Raw genomic sequence first — 23198 nt, forward strand, 5'->3', positions numbered from 1 at the left:
TAAAGCGACACAAATCTTCATGGATGCATATCTTGCCCATTGGGATTTGTGGGTTGTTTCAATTAACCCTTGTGTTGCCTTCGGGTCATTTTGACCCGATTCAATATTTAACCCTCGTGTCGCCTTCGGGTCAATTTGACCCGATTCAATGTTTAATGTCGGTGTTCTTTCGGGAGTCAACAAACAAACATAAAGTACCTCACACTTAAACTTGGAAAACAATATTAATTCTAATAATTTTCTGGAGATTTTAATAGCTGGGGTCATATTGACCTCAAGGGTAAAATATGTTAGTAACTAGAATGGGCACTCGGTAGAGCGCATACCTTCGCATATCACAAGATTGGGCATTGAATTATGAACATTTTGGCATTAGTTGCATGCCAATTGGACAAAAATGTATCGTGCTATGGTAAAAAAAGAGTTTGACCTTTCCATGACCTTGACCTTTGACCCGATTGATCCCAAAATCTAATCAAATGGTCCCCGGATAATAACCAATCATCCCACCAAATTTCATGCGATTCAAGAACATTTTGACCTGTTCATGACCTTTGACCTTGACCTTTGACCCGATCGATCCCAAAATCTAATCAACTGGTCCCCGGATAATAAACAATCATCCCACCAAATTTCATGCGATTCGGTTCAATACTTTTTGAGTTTTGCGAATAACACGCATACAAATAAATAAATAAATACACGGCGATCAAAACATAACCTTCCGGCATTTTCAATGCGAAGGTAAATATAAAGGTAACAGGAGGGTTAAACATTGAATCGGGTCATATTGACCCGAAGGCGACAGGAGGGTGTAATATTTAATCGGGTCAAATTGACCCGAAGGCAACACAAGGGTTAAGGATTTAGTCACAGATTTGACTATTTCTTCCTAAGAGATGTCAATAAAAGTCAATTCAACTATATGACTGAAAATAATTAGCTACGGTTCACATTCTAGTGTTAAAGACAGCACAGTGACTGAACACTAAAGGCAGTTGTTTCGATGCACTCTATAAAGGAATTATTTGGCCACCTGTTACACATTCTTCCGCCTCAACCGAGACCATCACTTGACATGATTTCACCAAAACAAGTATATGGTCTATTAGCAAAAACAATATTTCACAAAACACAGAAGAATAAAAGAGTTGAAGGTAAATTTCCTTTTATTTCACATATTAAATGTTTGAATTATTTTGAGTCATGCAAGATGAAACAGGTGATGTCCTTGTATTAGAAAACATTTAATGTCTAATGACCGAAAATGTAAAGAATAAAAAAGTTAACAGTTCTCACTCTGTCCTTTATCAAACTGGTCAAGTATAAAAAGGGACATTTAAGAATTAAGAATCTATTTGAGACGACATTAGATATACATAAAATGCATATTGCTACCTTTCTACTCATCTTTTGTTCTTTATACACAGTTTATCACTTTGTTAAGCCAACTTCCAACATCCACCACATGCTCTTGATCGTTACACAGCAGCACATGTCGACATGTTCTTTATAAGGCTTCAGACTAACACATGAACACAACATATAGGGTTTATTACTGTAAGGCTCCAAAATAAATACATAAATAGCACAATTTAAAAGGCACATTATGAAACATTTTGTCAAAATGAAAGTTTCACATTCAACAATGTTTCTTCCCTTATGTTCGGTTTACTTGAAGTGCAATTTAAGGAGAAGAAAAGACAGTGCTTTTACCATCTTCAGCTGACATTTTGTCTGACAAATTATCATGAAAATATTTTTTTAAGGAAACTAGTTGTGGGTCAAAAAACTATGAAATATTGAAAACTGCATAATGACCCAACAAACTTTTTTGGGGGGTTTGTTTTCAAAGAAGTGGTGAAGAAACCTGATCATAAGACGTGAATGCCCTTGGAAATTGGATACAAATTCCACTGCAACATATTTACAAAATTCAGCAATGGTTGAGTGAGTTAACTTCAGTTAACATTCAATATTTTCCTGCTGAATACATATTAAATATTCGTACACGTTCAACAGTGACAAAATACTGATCTCACTTGAATAAAATATACAGTAATCCTTCACGTCTCTCCATATTGTTGCTGATTTTCTTCAGGCTCTTTGGTAGAAGGACTGCAAAGTAAAACACCTGGGACAACCATCATTCAGCCCCTAGGATCTTTTCCTCTATTACTTTGGGACCTCTCTCTCTCTGCTTCCCTCCTTTACGATAATTTTCATGGTTTCACTGCATGCGATCTGTCTGGAGCTGCTGAGGTTGGTACTGGCTGAAGGCGGCGGCGGCAGCTCCCGGGGTGGCAGCGGCGGCGAGTGGCTGCTGGACTGCGTATCCATACCCCGCTGTAGTCATGTAGCTTGTTGGTGCTGGTGAGGCTGCGTATGGATACTGCTCATATGCAGCCGCAGCGGCAGCAGAGTACTGGGCATACGCTGCACCAGTATAGTCAAGGTACGGGGAAGTTGCACCAGCAGCTGTTGCTGTAGCAGCAGAAGATTGTACATGAGACATCATCATGCTGGGTTGCACAAAGGCCTGAGGGTAGATGTAGTGTGCTGGGACTCTGAAGGACACAAAGACACACAGGGTAAAAGCAAAGCCACAGCCAGTCGTTATTTCCTATGCTGAAACTTAATTATGGAAAACTGAAAAACAAGCGCCTCAAAAACATCAATCCAGTCCTCAGAACACAGCAAATCCATTCATTAACAACTGAAAAACCCTACCTAGAAATGAAAAAGTTAAGGAAGCAGCAAAATCACAAAGAAACACAAGCGCAAAAAAAACACCTGAATCTGAAAGACGATGAGGCATTAAAAGAAGACACAGCCCAGCTCTGCACCCAATGTTCCACTGAAAATGGTATTTGACAAAGATGCGAGCTTATCGCACAACACAACAACATATCAGGAAGAGAAGTGGACACTAATATGTCCACATATGGTCAAACCAACACCACACATACAGGCATGCCAACACATGTTAATAGATCCTCCTGAAAATGGAATAAACTACAATGTAGCTGCTGAGCTAATGACACAGTATGATATCTAATTAAGTGGGTGCTTAGTGGTATTAGCTTCTGCTGAGGTCCTGTTGTAGTTATTTTGTATTTCAAAAGGTAAAAGACTCGATCAAATGGGAGCTCTCCGTTAGAAGAGCAATATTCCGTATATAGACCAGGCAGGTTATAAATGGATGAATACAAGCCTGGGTATCTGGGTAAATATGGCCCCCACTTTAAAGTTGTGTTAAAGTCACCCTCTGTAAATATACTGAGGAGCAGGTGTGAAACGGTTATATCTGGCCATAGACAAGCTCCCCTCCCCCTCTTACAGACATACTCCCCCACACTAACATACACACACCAACTTGACTGACAAGGGAGGCTGGAAGCATGCTATTTTTGCTCCTCTTGTCATCCAAAGGACAAGCTGATCTTCTCCTTCAGTAACACATGGCAGGGCACTCGTCGACTGTCATGGCCGCCAACAACACTCTACTGTCTCAGTGACTTTCCTGAATGTACCTCTACTATCAGACTGGAGGTGTCTTGGCTAATCAAAAAGGGGTGCTCTTGTTACAAAGTGGAATGCAAACGCCCCTGTTGTAAACATGAGCTCGCTGGTTTATAGCTGCATAATTATCACAGAAAATGTTACAATTATCGTATTAATTGTGACAAATATAATAATAACATGTATAGTTTTCAATTTGACAAGTCGGGAACCGACATGCTAGTTCCCTTTATTCGTGATATGACCTTCTTATCAACAGTTGAAGAACTAAAAAGGGCACAGCGGACTGAAGCCATCTCTATTGTAAGATATGGGAGGAACATCTTTTGGTACTGCACGTTGAGCGCTAAATAAAGGTGCTTTGTAAATCACCAGGACACATGGGTAATCCCAGCACATAACCAAAGGGCTTCATGGGCACATGGCTCGGCCCACCTGTTGTCCACAGCCGAGTGGCCCTGTCTGTGTAATACATTATTAACAGTGCTGCTGAGTGACTCCCATTTTCCATCTGAATTTGAGAGGCCGTGGAGATCACTGTAGCCAACAGCTGCTGCAGAAGAGACCTACTAAGATCTCCGTCTCCAACCGAGAGGGCAGTGAACATTTTAGATCATTGAAACGACAAAATGAATTCATAATCACGTCAAAAGTTAGTATTACAGACATTGATCCTAGATTTCAATTAAGTTTAATTAAGCAATTAAGCAATATTCTTATGTCCGTTCCTTGTGGCGATAACACATGTTGTGTTTGGATGTTTAATGACCACCACTGGAGTGGTGACCAAAATACAAAAGCAAAAGTACACTCAGTAGCATACCTGTAGATATAAGCGACAAGTGAAAGCAATGGGTTAATAAAGAAAAAAACACAGCATGATTGGTAAGGAAACAGAAAAAAAACTCCCACATGCAAGCCAGTGTTTGTTTTGTTGCGGGGGATGGATTTTAAAATGAACACTGTGAATGATCAATAACCCCCCTTTGACAACAAAACACGATCAATGTAATGTTAACAAGAAACTGGTCAAATAAAATAAACCACAGGCTAAAGCACAAATTGATTATTAAAAAGGGAAAAGAAGCAACACCCCGTTGCAGATCTCCCTATCAAAACTCACAAAGTTTGCACAAAAACCTCCTGTACCCCCCCTCCCCACACCTTCCCCACTGCAAGTAGAAATGAGCACACAGTTAAGCTGAACACCACATCATACTGAAAACAAGGCACACACCAATCTATGTACTATGGAAAACTGGGGGAAAACAGAAGACTTCCATGCATCTAGTCACCATTTCAGTTCGTTTGTGTATGTCAGAGTATACAGGTAACACTTTAGCGCGCTGCCCAATGCAGACTCAGCTATTCCTCAAATCATCATGTCCCTTCATCAGCTATTTTAACCGTTACCGACCCTGTCAGATCAGAGAGAGATAGACAACATGAAGTCAAGTCCTGTATTGACCAAGCATAGGCGCACACATTCACACTCACATGTCCTCATTACATTTTTACAACAATAAAAACACTTTATATAAAATCATAAAAGAAAAAAGCAGATGTCCTCACTTTCAGACTGACATATTTTGTGAAGGAAATGTAATTTCTGCATCTTAACATACATACCCATAGGCCCTTTGGATGAACGCTGGATGGATCTGAGGCATGCCGAACGCAAATCCTTCAATGAAAATGAGTTGTTATAGTTTCATTTGAACTTTTCTATTACAATGGAGATCATTTTCACTGATAATTTGTAAAATTGCCAATCATTTACAAGAGAAAATACTGTCTTTGTATGCCACCTTGATTATCTTGAAGTTGGGAAACAAAGCTGTAGTCCAGTCCCTCACCTGGCTGTATGACCCTGGGCTTGGCCCCCAGGTAGGCCAGGTTCACATTGGCTTTCCTGCCATCTATTATGGGGTTAGGGTCCTTGCAGGCTCGGTCAGCCGAGGCCCGGTCTGCCATGGTCACCTGGAGGAAACGGCACATTTCAATTAACCTCACGGATATGTCTTGGTCATAATGATAAGGGGGCACCTACACATTATAGATCATTTATTTTTAAGCTCCATCTAGAGGAGTCTGGTCATATTCTACTGGGTGACAAGTGGTTCTGCGGTAAGAGCTCCACATGTCCTATTTATAACCATGGCTGTCACACACAGGAAACACTACAATCTTTCAGCCTACAGGTGCCGACACTGGATCAATTGGCCGTTTCCCCGACTGTGCACGTGTGCAAGCCAACTTAAAAATATCAGATGTTACAACTGACTAAACAGGTTTGTACTTACAAAGCCATAACCTCTGGATTTCCCCGTCTGCCGATCGGTGATGACAACAGCCTCCTCGATGTCTCCATACACATCGAAATATTTCCTGAGACTTGTGTCAGTTGTGTGATAAGGAAGACCTCCCACAAAGATCTTGGTGAACGTGGTGTCTTTCTGTGCCGAGTGCATCATTTGGAGCTTCGAGTTAAAGCGATTTCCTGGAAGTCGTAAGAGGTCCGATGGAGTAAAGAACAGCGTTCAGAAGAGTTGAGGGAGAGAGTCAGCGGCGTGGACAGGCAGCCCCCCGGTGATGTGACTGTGGCTCTGAAGGAGCAGGACACCTGTTAGTCTATCCCCACATAGCCTCCTTAACTCCACCCAGATCCAGACCGCCACCCCGTACGCACGCTGCCTACCGGCGCACAGCTGCTAAAACAGTGGCCAGGAGTCAGGACACACTGTGCAAAAAGAAGTAAAGAACATAAATCCGCAATTGTCCTAATAATGTTTGGTCGCAATCAGAGGGAATTACATATATATTGCTAAAGCAAGCTTGAGGAAGACTTTTAGGTTTTGGAACTCGATGGATCTGCTAACTCAGCTCTAGGCTGTTCTTCTTTTTTTAAACATGCAGTGTAAAAGCATGTCATCCACAGGGTGGAAACTCATGTAAGTTCCTCATCGCTACCAGGCCTAAATCAACGGAACTCATAAATGCTTATCAGTGCAATCATCTGACCCACTTTAAAACGATTCATTTCATCCCATGCCTTTTATATCCCCGTTTCAAAACCCCACACTGACAGAAATAAAATCCCGTTGGGGAATTTTGAACTCTTAAGTTTTGATCTGAAAGTGGTTTAAATGTAGAAGTCTAAAAGTACTGGAATCAACCTTTAAAATACTCATAATGTATTATATTTTCACAATATAAACAGTCTAAGCAGTCCAGCAATATCTGTAGCCTGCATGCTGCTACATGGCTCAAGTTGTCCCCCCAGCGCTGATACATGAATATTAATTGTTGTAATGTAGCACAAGGTTTGAACAAAATACACCAGTTGACCCCATGGGGGCACTATAATGACGTTAACTCAAATGTGACATCTTGTGCACCGCTGACACAATCATGAGGCAACTTGGAGGGCCCATGCATTTAGTCAGTGTTTGTTTGGCACTATTTATAATAGGTCAAGATTTGAAACAATAACAGGCTTTACATGTAGTGTCCCCTCTTATGCATGGGGCAACCTGTATGATGTATAGGGGACACCATGTTTACATGTTTGTGGTGTTAACTTCACATCAGACACAGACGGGACGATACTTCAAGGGGACTGTAAATCAGTCGGTGACAGGAGAAATGTTTGTCACACAACATGGGGACTTGAGAATTTTACACTTTCTGTAATATAACAATATTTATGATAGTTTGGCTGATATACAAAATAGTTGTTTTTTGAGAATGTATGAGCAAATAATCCTATTGTCAAATCCCCCGTAAATATGATTTTTTCTGTACACTTTATATATGGACTAATTAATAAGGTCCCTTTAGGGCATATTCTGCAATTCTTGGATACCGTGCACCCCCAGAGAAAACAGGAAATAAAAGTCATGCTGTGTTCATGTACTATCACACCAAACTTTAAAGGACCTCAGAATACAACTCCGAGAAGGAAACATGAGATTATAGATGTTTTGAAAATACAATGTATTTGAAATGAATATATTGCATTTAGATGAAGAGTAATTAGTTATGTGCTGAAAACAATTTTGTAAGTGAGACAGAAAAACCACCAAAATATGCAAAACAATGACCTTGAATTAGAAAAATAAAGTGTCAACACAGTTTGCTGATTGTAAATGTTCTATTCTGGAACATTTTGTACCAAATAAAATAGTTTGTGATGCATTATAAATACAATTCTGTACATTATAATAGTGTAAATACTATGTTCAAATACATTTCTATTTACAACTCCTTATGAGGGAGAGCAGCTTTGTTCTCTTCTTTAAAATAGGGTCCTGGGTTTGTTTTAATTACAGCTCAGGTTTATAACTAGTCAGTTCCACAGTTCATAGGACAGCTTCTCTTCATAACTAAACTACTTTCGCTCCTTCTTCTGTAACCTGATATCGTCAATCACCCATTCAGCCAATCCTTCTTTTAATATAAAGCAGTATTAAGTACCTTTAACATGTAGTGTTATATATCAGCTTAAATATAAAATTCTGATGGACAATCAATTAAACAGATAGTCGGTCAGTCAGCAAGACTGGGTGGCATTTTGAATGCCTCTGGGCATCATAATATACATACACAGGTTTCAGGTCCATACAGTTTGTTTAAAACTCAGTGAACTTGTTATGGGCTTCATTGAGCAGTCTGTGGGTTTATGTGCCTGCCTTTATGGAAACAGGGCTTTAAGGCATCAGTACATCCAGGCCTTGAACAAAGCTCAGCTGCTGTGTTCCCCGATGAAAATGATGACACAAGCTTTCTCTCAGTCACTTGTGTTAGAAAACATCTCATTAGTCCAATATGGAAGACAGTCGGCGAACTCTCCAAGAATCCTTTCCAGTGCAAGCATTCAAACAGCAACAGTCTCATGCTGGATGGGGATTAGTTCCTCCACAGTGTTACAGTACTTCAACAGGATAATTTAACACGATACAACATGAAAGCTACTCAGGTTTAGCAGTTGTGTCCTCTGTTCAGGGTATGTGGCATTACTCCTAGAGATATGGCACTAAGCTTTACTTGGACACATAGATATATAGTGTTTAACTCCATATACACGCATTAGAAAAAATAACATAATACTCATAACAGCAGATATGGAACCGTAGTTCTTTGGTTACCCCTGACAGATCATATTGATGTCAATATCAATGTGTATAAACAGTAGTACATTCTTAACTTTCATATCCCAGATAACTCATGAACCTCAGGGAGGATGCATTGTCTTACAAAAATATTATTTATAATGTTCAGAAACCAATGTAAGAATATGTATTTGGGTAATATTTAAGTTCTCTATCAAAAATATCCCCATATAGAAAACTCAGATATGTGCATAGTGAATTTTCAGTGAACAGTTATTAGGATATACCTTCATTAAATGCAGAGGTCAGATATGCTTTCGGAAAGGAGACAAGCCCACAGAATCCACAAGCATCTCCATTCCAGGGAGAGGAGCCACGCTGAAGTCAGTCTGCGGTTCACCCAGAGGCACTGGATCTGAGGAGCACCCACGGGTCCCTGCCTTTCCTCAGAAAGCAGGTCCTTCTTTGGGTCCTATCTAATCAGAGTCTGGGGTTCTGTGTCCATGCAAGGCGGTCCTCTGGTGAGACGGGAAGGCTTCACAAATACACCGTGACCTGGGGGACAGCGGAAGTACACTCTGCCCTGGACAGTCCCATTGTGCTTACCTGTAGGAAGATCAATCATTACAGATATGTAGAATAATTGTCGAACCTTTACATTATATCACATGTTGGACCTCTCTTACAACAGGGAAACATCTGCCTGAGCAATACTGGGCTTTTAAGGGTGATACCTGTGAATTGGTTGCCCAGATTCATTTGGCCCTCTTATGGGTCATACTACTATTGATATCTATATGTGATTATGAAATAAGTCTGATACTATTTTGGTTGCTATTGTTTTTCCCCCCATTGTGACCAAGATATGTTCTAAGTGGTGCTCTCTAAGGGACACATTGTAATGACGACACCATTTCTACATTATTTCAACATATTTCAAGCAAAAATGGTATCATACTATATATGTATGACAAGTTGGGGGCAGTTAGACACCATTTTGAAAAGGGCTTACCCACTGCCATGTCCAGCTTCACACCAATCCAGATTCCCTTAGCAAACTCCACCCCTCCGACATAGTGGACTGTTCCTCTCCTCTTCCCCACCCACACCTGCTCGCCTGGTGCCATCCAGTCAGGAAGCTGAGCTACAGGGGTGCTCTCATCTCCACTGGAATCACCGGAGGGCTCTGCACTGCTGGGGTTTGGGCTGGGACAGGGACTCCCGTGGGGCAGGTCTCCCTGGGCCGGCTCCTCGATTGGAGGTTCTCCTCCTGCTCGTAGACCCGGGGCAGAGGATGGGGCAGGAGATGGGGCTGTAGATAAAGGTGTGACTGGGGATGCTGCTGCAGTAGATGCAGCTGCTACTATGTCAGGCTCAGATGCTAGGGCTCTGGCTGAAGTGCACACTACAGGTGTGTCAGGGCAGCACGCAGCTACACACACAGAGCTTGCATTATTTGTCAATGTGCATGTTGCAGTTGAATTGTCTTCAGCAACAGATGTGTTGATAATACTAGAGACATCAGAGGAGTGCTGAATGCCAGAATCACATGTTTCCAAAACCTCCTTCTCCCAGCCAACTGTAAAATGTGCTAAATGACTGTCTCCAATACTTTCATCAGCCCCTTTAAAGTCAGTGAACTCCTGGCTGGCACTGAGAACACAGTTGTGTGGCAGAGGGCATGTTGGCTGCTTGTCTCTGTGATTAGGGATACCGACAGGCGAGCAGGCAGGGTGGATGAGCACCTCCTGAACCCCGCCCGCTGAGAGGAGAGGCAGCTGGGTGTCACTCCCTGCAGAATCACTTTTGGTTTGTGTGCAGCCTCTTCCAGCAGGGCAGCCGAGGGGCTCGTGGGGGTCTCTGGAGATGCAGCTGAGTTGGTCAGAGCTCTCACTGGCACTGAAAGGCACGTCAGACAGTGTAGCGTTGGAGGCGCTGTGCGAAAAGTAGCCACTAGTGCAACTGCTGGCCGTGGGGCTTCGAGGCACCTCTCTCTCTCCACATCGGCTTCCCTTCAAGTCAGTCCGGGAGGATAAAAGCCCCTCCTGGTTCTCCAGACTGGCGTTGTAGATCTCGAAGTTTGCAAAGTCCTCTGGGATGTAAGGCTGACGGCACTGGTCGAGATTCAGAGTCATGTCCACAAACGCCTCCTCGTCCTCAGAGTCCTGCTGATCAAAACAACAGCAGCAGGACAAAAGATAGATCCCACCAGACATGTCAGACATAGCCTGTACGGGGTATTAGCATACATACACACTCTTTTTAAAGTGAAAGGGGAGACGTAAACATTATGAAAAACGTGATAATGGAACATGAACATTGTGTATGAATAATGTGGCTCATTGTGCTGTATGTTTTACTTATCTTGAAGGTGTTTGCTGCTGTAGCATTGTATACATGTGTGGGTTTACGCACTGTTAACCGTGAAACATGGCAATGTGAGGCGGTACGGGACGATGTTACCACTTTTTAAACACTGAGGAAACCACTTCCACAAGTTATACAACATCAACACATTGGTCTGAAGGCACCAGTGCTGGTTGCGTGATAGGTAGAGAGGTAGATATCATAAGGGGAGGGATGTACAAAGTATGGGATCTCCAAAGTAACAGCGTAAATATTTAAAAAATGATTATTAGGACTATAATTATTTGTACATTATTTTTTTGACAACACTTTTTTACAAGCCAAATTATCATCATAATTAAGATAGTCCTCATTAATGAAGAAATGAAGGCTATTATATTGTCTATTTTGCACCAAACAATGGTTGAGTCAGATATTCCATGCTAATAGGTTATTTAGTACGCAAAAACAGATATATATTTTTTAAGATACTATTTGTGGTGAAGTATCAGTGTGCAAAAACTGGATAACATGCTGGCATCGATATCCCACAATGCAATGCTGAAGTGACAACAACATTCCGAACAGACAATTGCGGACAGCTCAGTAACTTCAATAACACTTCAAAGTACGTTTAAGAATAAGTTCAGTATTTCACTTTGCTGTGCAAACTATAGTTTTTAGAGGGGTTTCATCAACAATACTAGACAAGACTAGAAAAACAACAATCAAAGAGTGGCACTACAAGGTGAAACACTTAGATTAGATTCTATGCTAAAAGAATTAAAAGACCAAAATCAGATGAGTAACGAATCAATGTTTAACTTTGTATTATTTTCTTACTTATTGAACAATGTAAACAAAGGATTTTTGTTGCTAGGGAACTCTCAATTTTTCAGAAAGATATTTTAACCTAATATAAATCCTAGCACTTCATAGTATGTCCAGTCACCAGCACAGAGAACGGTTAAAACGGATTCATGAGTAACCCTTAACGCAGTGTGTATGCGTCGAAGTGCGATACTTACAACAGTGTGAGCTTGTGTCACATCTGTGAGCATGACGCTTACAGTAACCCTCAGAGCAGTGTGAGCGGATGTGTGCAGCACTTACAGCAGTGTGTGGCAGTGTGTGGCAGAGCTGTCTGCTGGTGGGAGGGGTGGAGGTGGAGGTGGAGGTGGAGGTGGAAGGCTTGCAGTGGCCCTCGCTGCCTGCCCTGGGCCGGCGCCAGGGACAGGGAGGGGGGAGCAGTGCAGGGCTGTCCACACATGAGCGCATGCTCTGTGGATGGGTCAGAACAACACTTCACACACGCAGCATGCATGGAGCTGGGCAGGCCAGTTACACAGTTAGTGCCATGCAGTTTGATATTTCACAAATAACAGTGCTTGAAGTGTCTCAAGTGTGAGCAACTGTACTTTTTACTGGGCCACAACTTTTTTGTGATATATATTTGCACCCTTGTTGTTCCTCACACAAGTAGAGCCCGTAGCAAACATCTAAGCTCTTGCTACATTTGAATATCATATAGAAAACCCTTTTTATCCAGACTTCAGCTATTTATGTTCAACTGCAGTCATACAATATAACCATTTGCTACTAGCTAGAGACCTCTGCCTCTCAACCACAGCATCCCTTACATGGACTTGTTTGTAAAGTACCTGCGCCTCCTTAAGTCCACTTCAAGCACGGATGAAAAACACATGTACGGTTAGTTTAAATGGTTTGAAACAGCCACAAACTACCAGAATCCAATCATCACAAACAAAATCAGATTTGAGACATAGCTTTGTCTATTTTAGCATTGTGGCTCCCAGTTGAAGTCATGCTCCTGTGAGTCGGGCTCTTTCATTTCAATTCAGTGACATAAATACAGTGGATGTTTTGTTTTTGGCCAGTCAAACAAGAGCAAAGCCATTTTCACGTCACCAGGCAGCTTTGGGCAATTAGTAATTGTTGTCAATGTCAATACATTTATTATGTTGTGGAAATGTAACTTGATTTGATAAGTGACATGCTAAAATGTAAAGAAAATGGGGTTCGACAAAACAAGAATATCTCACAGCTCCGCAAAAACAAAGACATGAATACTCCTCTCTTTAAAAAGAGTGACTTCATCCTCCTCACCTCTTGTCCAAGCAGTGGTCGGGCCTCCAGGACTTTCTTCACCTTATTCTCCTCTTTAACAGGCAGCAGGGACTTGAGGAACTTAGGTGGCTGAGGGGAGAGGACTTTGAAAGGGCTGGAGTTGAAAAACGTAGTGCTCTCTGGAACCAAACCTGTGGAGCACCATCCAGTGGGAACTCAGTTATATTGTGTTATATTGTAGCACCACAGAACATGTTGAGCACACGTCGAGAATCAATGCCCTTGCTGCACATTTGCTGTTTCTGTAGTTTACCTGGAGTCTCCTTGCCCTTGATGGGTGTGGTACAAAGCGAGCCCTCTGGGGGATTGCAGTTGGTGTTGTCAACATGATCACAGTAGCCCTAGACAATAATACACAGGTTCAATTGGGAAGTTGTGTGAAGTCAAAAGGCATAAGAGGGCGATTGTGGGTCAGTGGTAGAGCAGGGTCGTCCTTCAATCAAAGAATGGATGTCCCCCCGTAGGCTGTGAATGTTGTATGAATGGCCAAATAGTCCAGATGGCCAGGTGGCATCTTGCATGGTAGCCCCTCCCATTAGTGTATGAATGGGTGTGAATGGGTAAATGATGACAAGTAGTGTAAAAGCGCTTTGAGTGGTCGGCAGACTAGATAAGCGCTCTACAAGTACAAGCATTTCCATTTACCATTTAAAGTAAATTTGGAGGTAAAAAACGTAAAGGTCACAAGGAGACCTTTAGTCTAATTGTTTATAACGCCGTGAGTGATTTATATTATCAAAGGAACAATTAGGACCAGCAGCTTTTTAGCTCTGAGAACAGCTCTGTATTCTGACAAGACTATTGCAGCCAATACTAGTTCATTGTAATTCAACATCAGAGTGTTGTGATACATATGTTAAGGCACACCTGACTTACCTTGCAGTCTTCATCCTCACAACCAGTCAGGTCTGTTTTACTACATGAAGACTGAAGAGCAAGAGACATCACGTTAACAGCATCCTATTATTCAATAACAATCATTTCCATATGGTTCTGTGGGCAGCACAGTGAGTAATGTCTTCATTACATGCTGTACATTTGGTGTGCTGATACTCCTTCTGAGGTGTCGTCGGTTGGTCGTGAGCGTTTCCTTCACTGTGACAGCCTTAAGGGAAGAAAACAAGACAGGTGCATCTTTACATGTGAAACCAATCAGATTGTTTGTGTTTCAGTATGTCTGTGTGTGACTGTGTAAAGTACCTGTCGTAGCCTCTCCAGACTAAGGATGTTCTCCACTTCCAGAACTCCCCGTGTGTACTTCTCTATGTAGGTTTCTCCATCATGAGTCTCCTCGCTGTCTACCCGAGCAGCCATGAGAGCCAAGGTTTCCCTTTCCTCTGGCTCCTCTGAGGCCTGGGAAGAAAAGAGAAGAAACTTACAAAGGGCTGTAGGCAATAAACATCAAACTGGCTATTTGTCACATGTTCTGAAAGCAGCGATTGTTCGACACAGAGGTAGTATAAGCAAGTTGTACCTTTGGTATGTTGGAAACAATCTCATAAGTCACACTACAGGAATAAAGCGGGTTCTTGAAGGACATTCTTCTCTTGAGACTCTGAGTGAAACTCTGTTGGAAACAAAACTCTGTGTTGATCATCAAAACACAATCCATTGCTGCATACAACCACCTCTACTGTGGGTTATCCTCCTCTGATTAAATCTCTCCTCCATTGACCTGTTTGTTGTAGATGTTGACAGCGATCCTCTTGCGGAGCACCAGGTCCATGGAGGCAGGGTGGCTGAGCTGCACGGTGCCTTTGATGATCAGATAAATGCGTTCGTTAGGAGACGTGATGCGGTTGAGGTGCACAGAATCGTGGATGGATGAGTCCCAGGAACACACTGCCGACACCTGGTGGATTTGGAAGAGTTGTGTTACATTACTGTAGCTCCACATGTGTGGACAGAGAGGGAATCTGTGCCAGTTGGCTGGGACTGAATTTACAAAAACATGAATTATAGTCTTGTAGCTCGGCTGTAGCTTTGGGTTTGCACAGTTGGCTAATGAGGAGAAAACATGCCATCGCAGGACACTTAAGCACAGTAAATAAAGTGAAACAGACAACACACAGCTAGTAGAAGCAATGAACAACCCACTACTTTATTGCTACTTTACACAGTGTTACTCAGCTTTATAAGCAAAAGATGACACGGTAGTCCTGCATTTGTAATTGTGCATGTTTCCCAGAGTTCCCTTTTTGGCCACAGAAGGGCAGTATAATCAAACGCTCTACTTACCTCCTCATCACTGTGCCTGATGACGGGCAGATAGAAGAACTGGCTCCCATGCTCTTTGGGCAGTATAGAGTTGAGGCCTGCAGCATGCGGGCCGGTCAGCTGCTCATTTACTGTCAGATTATCCGCTGGTGGCATGAAAGACAGTTATTTTTTGTTCAAACCTGAAAGGAGACCATGAAAATGATATAAAGGATAAATGTCTGCTTTACCATTTAAATCGAGGAAGAGTACAGGGACGTGAGCTTCCACTCCTGCAGGTGGGGTCCTATAAGGGGTTGAATATGATTAACTGTGAGAGAAGGGCTGGAAATGAAGTGAGCCTGACACGTGCATGGACGTGTGTTGGTGCTTTACCAGTCTGCAGGAGCTCCAGGGATGCCACTGCCAGGTGCAGGTACCAGCACTGCGTTTCTCTCTTCAGTCAGACCCACCCACTGCTCCACTAGTCGAGCCTCACGCTCAATATCCTCCTCTGACTTCTCTAATTACAGAAATGAGGAGAAAGGTTTCATCACAACACATTCAATAAATCACAAAGAACACAGACAACACAGCAGTCATGCTTCAGATGCTTCAGCAAGTGGTAGCTGTAACACAGGGCCTTGGACTCACCTTGTTTGTTGATGATTTTCTTGATTTGTTCGTCAAGGTACTCCCGACGTTTGATCAGTGCCTCCGACCAGCGCTCTCGAACACAGTTGAGATCTTCCTCCTGAAAACAGGCAGAGACTAAAGTCAGAGCCAGCTGGCTCGGTAAGGCAAGAGATGAGCTCCGGGGCTCAGTGGTATATTAACCGGGCGAGGTGAGGCTGGTCTCTCTGAGGTAGTACAGTAACTGCTCCTTAATACACCCACTAGCCAAGCCAAGTGAAAACTAATTTAAGATAATTTGAGTCCCACGGTGCATTCCCACGGTGAGGCCCTTGGGAATTGTGTCCCAAGGTGTTTGTGACAAAACTTTCATGGTCAAATTATCTATATACACACACACACGCGAGCATAACACCTTCTTTAAACCCCTTTGCAACTCACTCACATGCATACACACATCAAAATGTCCTCACATGCAGCCACATCCACCCAACATCCTACCTGGAAGTTCAGCAGCTCACTCTGAGGCAACCACAATGTCCGCAGTAACCAACAGACCTCAAAGCCAACCTTATTACGCTTGTTCTGAAGTCAGCAAACTTTCACCATGCAAAGTACTGTAAACCATGCAGCCATGCAATGCCCATGTAATTCGGTGAGGCTTATTATTCCTGCAGCTCTTCAGTAGTGAGAAGCAAACAGCAGCATTAGTGTGCAGCAACCTGAGGGGGATAGGCAAGAGAGAGAGCAGGACAGGTTCCCTGGCAAACAGACTGCTGGCTTGGAGCTCAGATATGGGTGGAACTGTGTTTTGCAAAGAGGACTGCCAAAGAATGGTGGATTGGATTGATAATTGCAGCATTAAAAATCGGCCGCATGTGCAGCTGCTTTTTTAGAAAGCAGTAATTTATTCGGCACAGCCCTCTGCCTCCTGCCTCACATGCCCTCAGCAACAGGTCTAGTCGCAAACACATGATGAATTTTCCTTCATGCTGCAGAGTGAGCTCCAGGGGAAGCAGCAGCAGGACGAGACTGAAAAGGTACCTGATAACTATCCATATCGTCTTCCTCCTCTCTCTGGCAGGAGAGAATACACTCGGTCAAATGTGGGGAACCAGAAAAAGGCCCCCGACATGACAGCTCATTGCTTACCATGCAATGCTCATTTCAGTGATGAGAAAGAACAATTTACCTCCATGTTTGTATGCTTTGAAGAAAGCTATGACAAACCCTAGGATTTACTCTCTTAATGATTCTGATTGTAGCAAATAAAAAAAGGAATTCATCATATATTGTCGCGTCCTTTCTACATCAGGGCACATCAGTAAATGTTAACAGAACAAACAGGGCACTAATGAGTTTGTACATTCCTTGGCCTTCTCTGGACTTACTGCCAGCAACCCAGGTCAACCACTCATGGCACGAAACCTGAGATGGACTAATTTGGCTAAATCAGCATCATATTGCATATCACTGGCATGGCACAAGCATACTGTTCCCAAAATGCAGATTCAAATTACATACAAATCATCATCCTGTTATATTTAATACAATAGGTTAATAGTCTAAGTTCAAGTGAGTATGTGAACAACTGTGTATGTGTGTTTCACACACCTGGTAGCTGTCGAGTGGTCTCTGTAGTTTGGTGGAGCGAGCAGACACACAGCCGATGGAGACAGACATCAACGCCTCCACCAGCAGAGGCAGAGTGCCGGAGTTCTGGACCGGCTTCACACAAACCTGCAGCCTCCTGGAGTGACCCTGCGTGTACAAATCCCCATCATTCAACAACAGAATACTGCTGTTTATAATGACTTCATTAGCCATAATCATTTTGAAGATATGGTTGGTCATTTTATTGAAAATGACCCTTTTCTCACATGTGCTCAAACTGTCACCATCTCCTGACAGTACTACATGACAGATAATCTGTGAACATATCATCCTCTGCCTCCTTTTGCAGCCTCCAATGCAGCTGTCAATCACTGCTCGTGAATTCCAATCAAACTGTCAAACCAGAAGGAGGCAGAGAAGCCTGATTTCTTCACAGATTATCTGTCCCATGTACTCCTTTCAGTTGATACATATAAGTAATTGTGTATTATAGTTATCAACTGTGGCTTTACGTGTGTGTTTGAGGTAGGGCAGCCGGTCTGACCTAAAGGGAAACTTGCTCATAGTTTTTCTCTGACCTGTCGGAGTTGGAAGACGCCTCCTGTGCTGATGTCTTTCCCAGGCTGCAGCTCCACAGATGAGTACTCTCCCTGTTCATTCAGCTCCTGGATGGAGATCACCAGCTCAATCCTGCGAGACACCTCACTCCACCTAGAACAAGCAATAGCCAAGATTAGTTAGGTTTGAAATGTAAGCGTGTGTGTACACAAGTCTGAGTGTTACATGTGATACACATACCTGTCACGGAGCGTCTGGATCTTGGCCTCCAGTGCGTCTAACTCCCAGAGTGACCGTCCGTTCCCAGCACAGCGGTGACCCCACACCTCTATGGCCAGCGCTCCATCTGATATAAACTCCAAAAACTCATCCGTCACATGCACAATGTAGTCCTGCACAAAGATGAGAGGTTTGTACTGGAGTTAATTTAAATTCTAATGTAATGTCTAATGCTTCAGGGTCAGCGATCCTTTCCATGTACCTTGCAGTGATCAAACTGGACAGTAAACTGAGCATCGGGGCTTCGAGAGGAAGGTATGTCTGGGCTGACCATGGGAGGGGCCACAGTGGGCTCACCGTGCTCCCAGAAGGTGTAATGACAGAAGACAAAGTTGGACAGGTTGTGTGGCAAACCTGTGGCCTCCCTGATCCGCACCTGCAGCAAAGAAACAAGTTGACAAATGTCTCCCAGTTAAATGCATGAGCAAACCAAAAAAAAGTTCAACAATCCCCAAGGAATTTAAAAACTCCAAACTTTGTTAAAACCCAGTGACTTTCACATTTACCCTGCAGGTCAGCCTCTTGGCTATGTGGACGATCTCCCCGTTGGTGTCCATCACCTCATAGCAGCTACTCTCACTGGAGTTCTCTGACGAGTCGTCACCCCCAGACAGGCGCTCTGGTACGAATCCACTGACTCGCATCAGCTCAATGTGCAACCTGCCTGCCACCTGTTCACACAGAGCAAGGAGACGTCATGTCCCCAGAGACTCATATACCCTCTTAAAAATACCCTAAAAGTAGTGCGGGTCGATATGGGAAAAATTATATCACACAATATTTTTTTACCAAATACCTCAATATCAATATTTCTGAGCTCTACCTACCTGTCTACATTATAAATGTATGTGCATTATCTTTTAATTTCGACCTGATGTAATAAAAATATTGGAACGCTGCAACATGACTTATTTATCTGTGCATTAATCCATTTACGTTTCCTTACCTCTCCTTGTTGGCTGATGATCGGGACTGCATATTGCAGTTTCACATCATGGAAAAGACACTCCAGAAAAATGTTGGCCACTCCTATCAGGTTATGGTTCTCTTGCGCCTCATAGAATGGGTCACAGTGCTTACTGTTTGCTTTGTTATACTGAAAAATACAGAAAAACACCTGAATAATCCAGTTAACTTTCTGCTTTTATACTTATCTCTTCCTGTTTTCTGATCCTCTGTTTCTTACCATCTCCTCTGTGCCTTCCTTCCAGTCCCTGTAGTGGTCTCTCATATCCACCAGTTTATTTTCTAGCCTCTCAATGGTCCACACCTGGGTCCCCTTTCCTTTTCTCCGCACCTGAATTGCCGGCTCGCTCACTATTGCTCCCCGCTATATAAAAACAGGTTAACAGATTAAAACACTTGGTCACACCATGACGTAATACAATCTTGTACCACGGTGGTGTGAGGTGGTGTGTGATTGCAGGGGGTTCAGAGGTCTGACCTTGCGGTTGGCGCTGAGGTTGGCCGCAGGAATCTGGAGGGTGACCTGATAATCAGTCAGTTTGTTCATCTCCTCCGCCAAAAAGTTGGCTTCTCGCATCAAAGTGTTGGCTTTCACGACCTGCTCCCTGAGTCGAGAAAGACTCTGTCGAAAAAGCTCATCCCTGACACGCACACACACACACACACACACACACACACAGACAGCAGAACACAGAGATCATTCATTCATGGAGATGACAACCTGCCACCTGTTATGTACCCCGAGTGTGGACTTAAGAGGCACAACATCCTTGTTCTCAGGATCAGCTAGTGTAAAGAGTTGAAAGAAAGTTACTGTCTCAAAATACCGACTCAAAGTAGGATACATCCATGTAGTCGTTTACATCCATGTCTGTCCAAAATGTCATCACTTCATCATTTGATCTAATATAAGTTGTGTGAGGTCGTAGTGACCTTTGATCATCAAATTCTACTCAGTTCAAGTGGCAAAGTGGACATTTGGGCCACATTTTTAAGAAATTCTGTCAAGGCTTTCCTGAGACGAGAATGGACCGTAGGTACGTTCCGACAACCCGGAAACAAAATGCCTCCGGCCATGGCGGTCAACGGTGAGGATAATGTCTCAAGCCAACTGACTATCAACCAAACCAATAGCAGCTCTCTGCTCAGGGCCGAGAACACAACATGCTGGTGTGCTGCCAATGTGTCAGAAAGGCTTTGGTGTCGTTGTAGTGTTGTTAACCACATTCAAGTCCTCTGGGACGACATGTTTCAAATTATACTTTTAGCAGGGATGACTAAATGTAATTAATGATTATTACAGGAAGATGACAGGTAGCTATGTTTCCTTTGAGATCGCATCTTTTAAGGTGAGGATGTTTCACTGATAAAGCTGAAGCAGCTGACTGACTCAGAGTCAAATCGGAATAAGAACAATATACTGATGCATATTTAAATAACTAGTTGTATCTAATAAGGTGAATACTGTGAACATATCATGCAAAACAAGCAACACGACTGCATGTGTCTGCCTCCCTGCCATCTACAGAGGAGGCTCCGCTCACCGCTCCTCCGTCCACAGTCGCAGTTTGCTGTGCGGCGTGTGCATCGGGAAGGCGAGGCGCTCGCTGCTACTGCGGTGGTGTTGCGGCATTTTCTCAGGAGTGAGCTGTTGCCGTAGCGACTCCAGCTCTCGTTCATACATCACTCTCTGCTCCTCCAGAGCCGTACGCTTCTCCTCCAGGTACTGCTTCTCCAGCACCTGGACCACATTCTGCATGGGGTCTAAAACATGAGACACAACAGCTTTCACCTTTCTGATCAACGCCTCTTCAGTAAAGGAAGAGGACAAAAAACACAAACGCCACAGCTGGAATAAAGTTCTTACATTATTATTATATTGTTTAAATAATCTTTTTCCACAAGAAGCTAAGGTATTTATAGTAAATTCTTATTTTAATGTGTGTTGTCGGCTATTTAAAAAATATCAGCACGGAAATAATCGCTTGAACAATTATATAGTCAATAATTTCTAGACAACAGCAAAAAGACAATAACTTAGATGTTTCTATTATTTTGATTCTTCATTTTAGTTAAGGCACAAATGCCAAGTATTTGGTGACTCTTGTAAAGGTTTGTTGTTTTTTATGTGTCATATCATTGTCGATCAAGCAATTTGAAAATGTCAACTTGGCTGAAAGAAATTGTGATGTCCAATTTTCACAATTATCTGACATTTTAAAACTAATTTTCCTATACATGATTGTGTGATTAAAAAAAACGAATTAAAAGATTAATTGTTAATGATTATAAACATTATATAACCATTATTTTGAGCCCAACAATCAGCTGACAAATTGGCCAGCTGATTGTTGTTGTATTTAACACTAGAGCTGATCATTTACAGTAAGGAGATAAACAGAGCAGAGTGAAGGCCTTTCTGAAAGATGTTATTCGGTCAGAGCATTGCAACAAGCTGAAGGTCCAGAAGCCCAAGTACACAGCTGTGATCTGAATGCCTTAAAGACTAAATATCACACAGATTGCAAGAAACAGATGATCCCAATCATACCATTGTTCCCCAGAGTCTTCATTATGACCTCCATCTGAGCAAACTCATAGCTGCAGTCCTGCTCAGAAGACGCCTCGCTGGCCGTCTCCACATCTGCCTCAACAAAGCTCTCTCTGGGAGAAGCTCTGTCCAGCTCCTTTAAACGGTCCCGCCGCTTTCGTGCTGGCAGGTTAATCCTGCAGAGCGACAGGACTTCCAGTCAGAGACGTTTTCATTATGTGACTCTTCATACATACACATGTGGCCACGACACGTTTTGTACCTGAAGAAGTGATTGTTGCCCCATAAGATACGATCTCCATGCCACAGGTGCACCAAAGACTCAATCATTGATCCGTTCACACAGGTCCTGTCGAAAACAAGAGTCATTCAAATATGATAATGAAGACATCAGATGGCATTATACACCTCATCTTTAAACCGGGAAAACTAATTGAGGAGGAACAATCCTTGTGAAGTGGGCGGGAGACATGGCTCTGATATGAAAGCGAGGAGCTCAGATCCTAGATTCCTGGCCAGTGAGGTCATGTGAAACACTGAGGTCCAGTCATCCATGAAGAAGAGAGACAACAGAAGGACACACAGAGATAGATAGAGAGTTTATAGCAGCTCACCTGGCATTCCCTATGGGCATCAGGGTGACATCACCGTCTGGGCAGAGCTCCAGGACACAGTGCTCCGGCTGGATGCCGATCCCACAGAGCTGGATGTCCTGAGACGTGTCTGCGCCCACACGCGTGTGCTCCTACACACAGGTGGAGGACAGATTGAGAAAACTTTAATGACAGATCTGAAAATAATTACGCCCAACATCTTGTTCCAACTCTCAGATCATAACCTACTAAATGTTGTTTACTGAACCAATTTGCTCAAGGGTTTTGTCGTCTGAATAAAAAAAAAGAAGTAGCAAAATCCAGCCGTAGTGAAAAGACTTGTGTCTCCCTCATTGCAGAGATGGATTAAAGAGATTGCTAAACAAACATCTCCATTTCTAGAGGATGTCCGACCCTGCCGCACACTAACCCGTTTCACATTCCCGTAGTCATTCCACACTGATATGCCAGGCTGGCCTGCAGAACCCAGACAAAGGCCTGTTGTTCTGTCCGCTGCAGCGGCTGCTTCCTCACATGCCTCTGCTCTGACAGGTCCACGTAGCTGGTTGGTTGTTCCTCTTCGGTGCTTTGCAAAGACCAGACATGATCTTACTGGACTTATTTCTGCTCTCACAGCATCATCTGGATCACTGCACCACATGTGCTGTGTTTCAGAGCCTC

General features: G+C 43.1%; 2 protein-coding genes across 8 annotated transcripts in view; both read right to left on the reverse strand.

Annotated features, from left to right (window-relative positions):
* Window positions 1-1151: 1151 nt before the first annotated feature.
* Window positions 1152-6121, reverse strand: rbm24b (RNA binding motif protein 24b). 2 transcript variants are annotated; one of them, XM_056443594.1, is made up of 4 exons: window positions 5826-6121; window positions 5379-5502; window positions 5152-5206; window positions 1152-2567 (listed from the first exon to the last, which is right to left on the reverse strand). In XM_056443594.1, the coding sequence occupies exons 1-4, from the start codon at window positions 5994-5996 to the stop codon at window positions 2231-2233; spliced, it is 687 nt and encodes a 228-aa protein (XP_056299569.1). In that variant the 5' UTR covers window positions 5997-6121; the 3' UTR covers window positions 1152-2230. The 2 variants fall into 2 exon arrangements, with proteins under 2 accessions (XP_056299569.1, XP_056299568.1); XM_056443593.1 differs by having other exon boundaries at window positions 5331-5502.
* A 1308-nt stretch (window positions 6122-7429) lies between these two features.
* kif13a (kinesin family member 13A) overlaps window positions 7430-23198 on the reverse strand; it is a 36040-nt gene continuing 20271 nt past the window's right edge. Inside the window, exons 14-40 of one of the 6 annotated variants that reach the window (XM_056443586.1) lie at window positions 22539-22669; window positions 22187-22273; window positions 21925-22100; window positions 20918-21137; window positions 19852-20014; window positions 19594-19737; window positions 19354-19503; window positions 18914-19078; window positions 18610-18783; window positions 18369-18520; window positions 18149-18281; window positions 17571-17717; window positions 17001-17033; window positions 15978-16077; window positions 15720-15846; window positions 15575-15630; window positions 15366-15490; window positions 14803-14979; window positions 14602-14694; window positions 14328-14480; window positions 14164-14232; window positions 14004-14054; window positions 13381-13468; window positions 13107-13258; window positions 12093-12260; window positions 9646-10798; window positions 7430-9239 (exon numbers count right to left, since the gene is read on the reverse strand). In XM_056443586.1, the coding sequence (XP_056299561.1) occupies window positions 9106-9239; window positions 9646-10798; window positions 12093-12260; window positions 13107-13258; window positions 13381-13468; window positions 14004-14054; window positions 14164-14232; window positions 14328-14480; window positions 14602-14694; window positions 14803-14979; window positions 15366-15490; window positions 15575-15630; window positions 15720-15846; window positions 15978-16077; window positions 17001-17033; window positions 17571-17717; window positions 18149-18281; window positions 18369-18520; window positions 18610-18783; window positions 18914-19078; window positions 19354-19503; window positions 19594-19737; window positions 19852-20014; window positions 20918-21137; window positions 21925-22100; window positions 22187-22273; window positions 22539-22669 (4521 nt within the window). In that variant the 3' untranslated portion in view covers window positions 7430-9105. Of the gene's footprint in view, window positions 9240-9645; window positions 10802-12092; window positions 12261-13106; window positions 13259-13380; window positions 13469-14003; window positions 14055-14154; window positions 14233-14327; window positions 14481-14601; window positions 14695-14802; window positions 14980-15365; window positions 15491-15574; window positions 15631-15719; window positions 15847-15977; window positions 16078-17000; window positions 17034-17570; window positions 17718-18148; window positions 18282-18368; window positions 18521-18609; window positions 18784-18913; window positions 19079-19353; window positions 19504-19593; window positions 19738-19851; window positions 20015-20917; window positions 21138-21924; window positions 22101-22186; window positions 22274-22538; window positions 22670-23198 lie in introns of all 6 variants that reach the window. The other 5 variants (XM_056443585.1, XM_056443587.1, XM_056443590.1 and 2 more) reach the window with 5 other exon arrangements.

Source organism: Pseudoliparis swirei, chromosome 22, assembly GCF_029220125.1.
Source record: "Pseudoliparis swirei isolate HS2019 ecotype Mariana Trench chromosome 22, NWPU_hadal_v1, whole genome shotgun sequence".
Taxonomy (NCBI): Eukaryota; Metazoa; Chordata; class Actinopteri; order Perciformes; family Liparidae; genus Pseudoliparis; species Pseudoliparis swirei.

Excerpts from the sequence above, each read along its gene's own strand:
- rbm24b (XM_056443593.1), bottom strand. The coding sequence starts at position 5,996 with ATGATGCACTCGGCACAGAAAGACACCACGTTCACCAAGATCTTTGTG. Across the intron at positions 5,503-5,825 it reads AATCCAGAGGTTATGGCTTT|GTGACCATGGCAGACCGGGC; the intron begins GTAAGTACAAAC and ends CGTTTCCTCCAG. Across the intron at positions 5,207-5,330 it reads CCAACTTCAAGATAATCAAG|GATTTGCGTTCGGCATGCCT; the intron begins GTGGCATACAAA and ends TTTTCATTGAAG.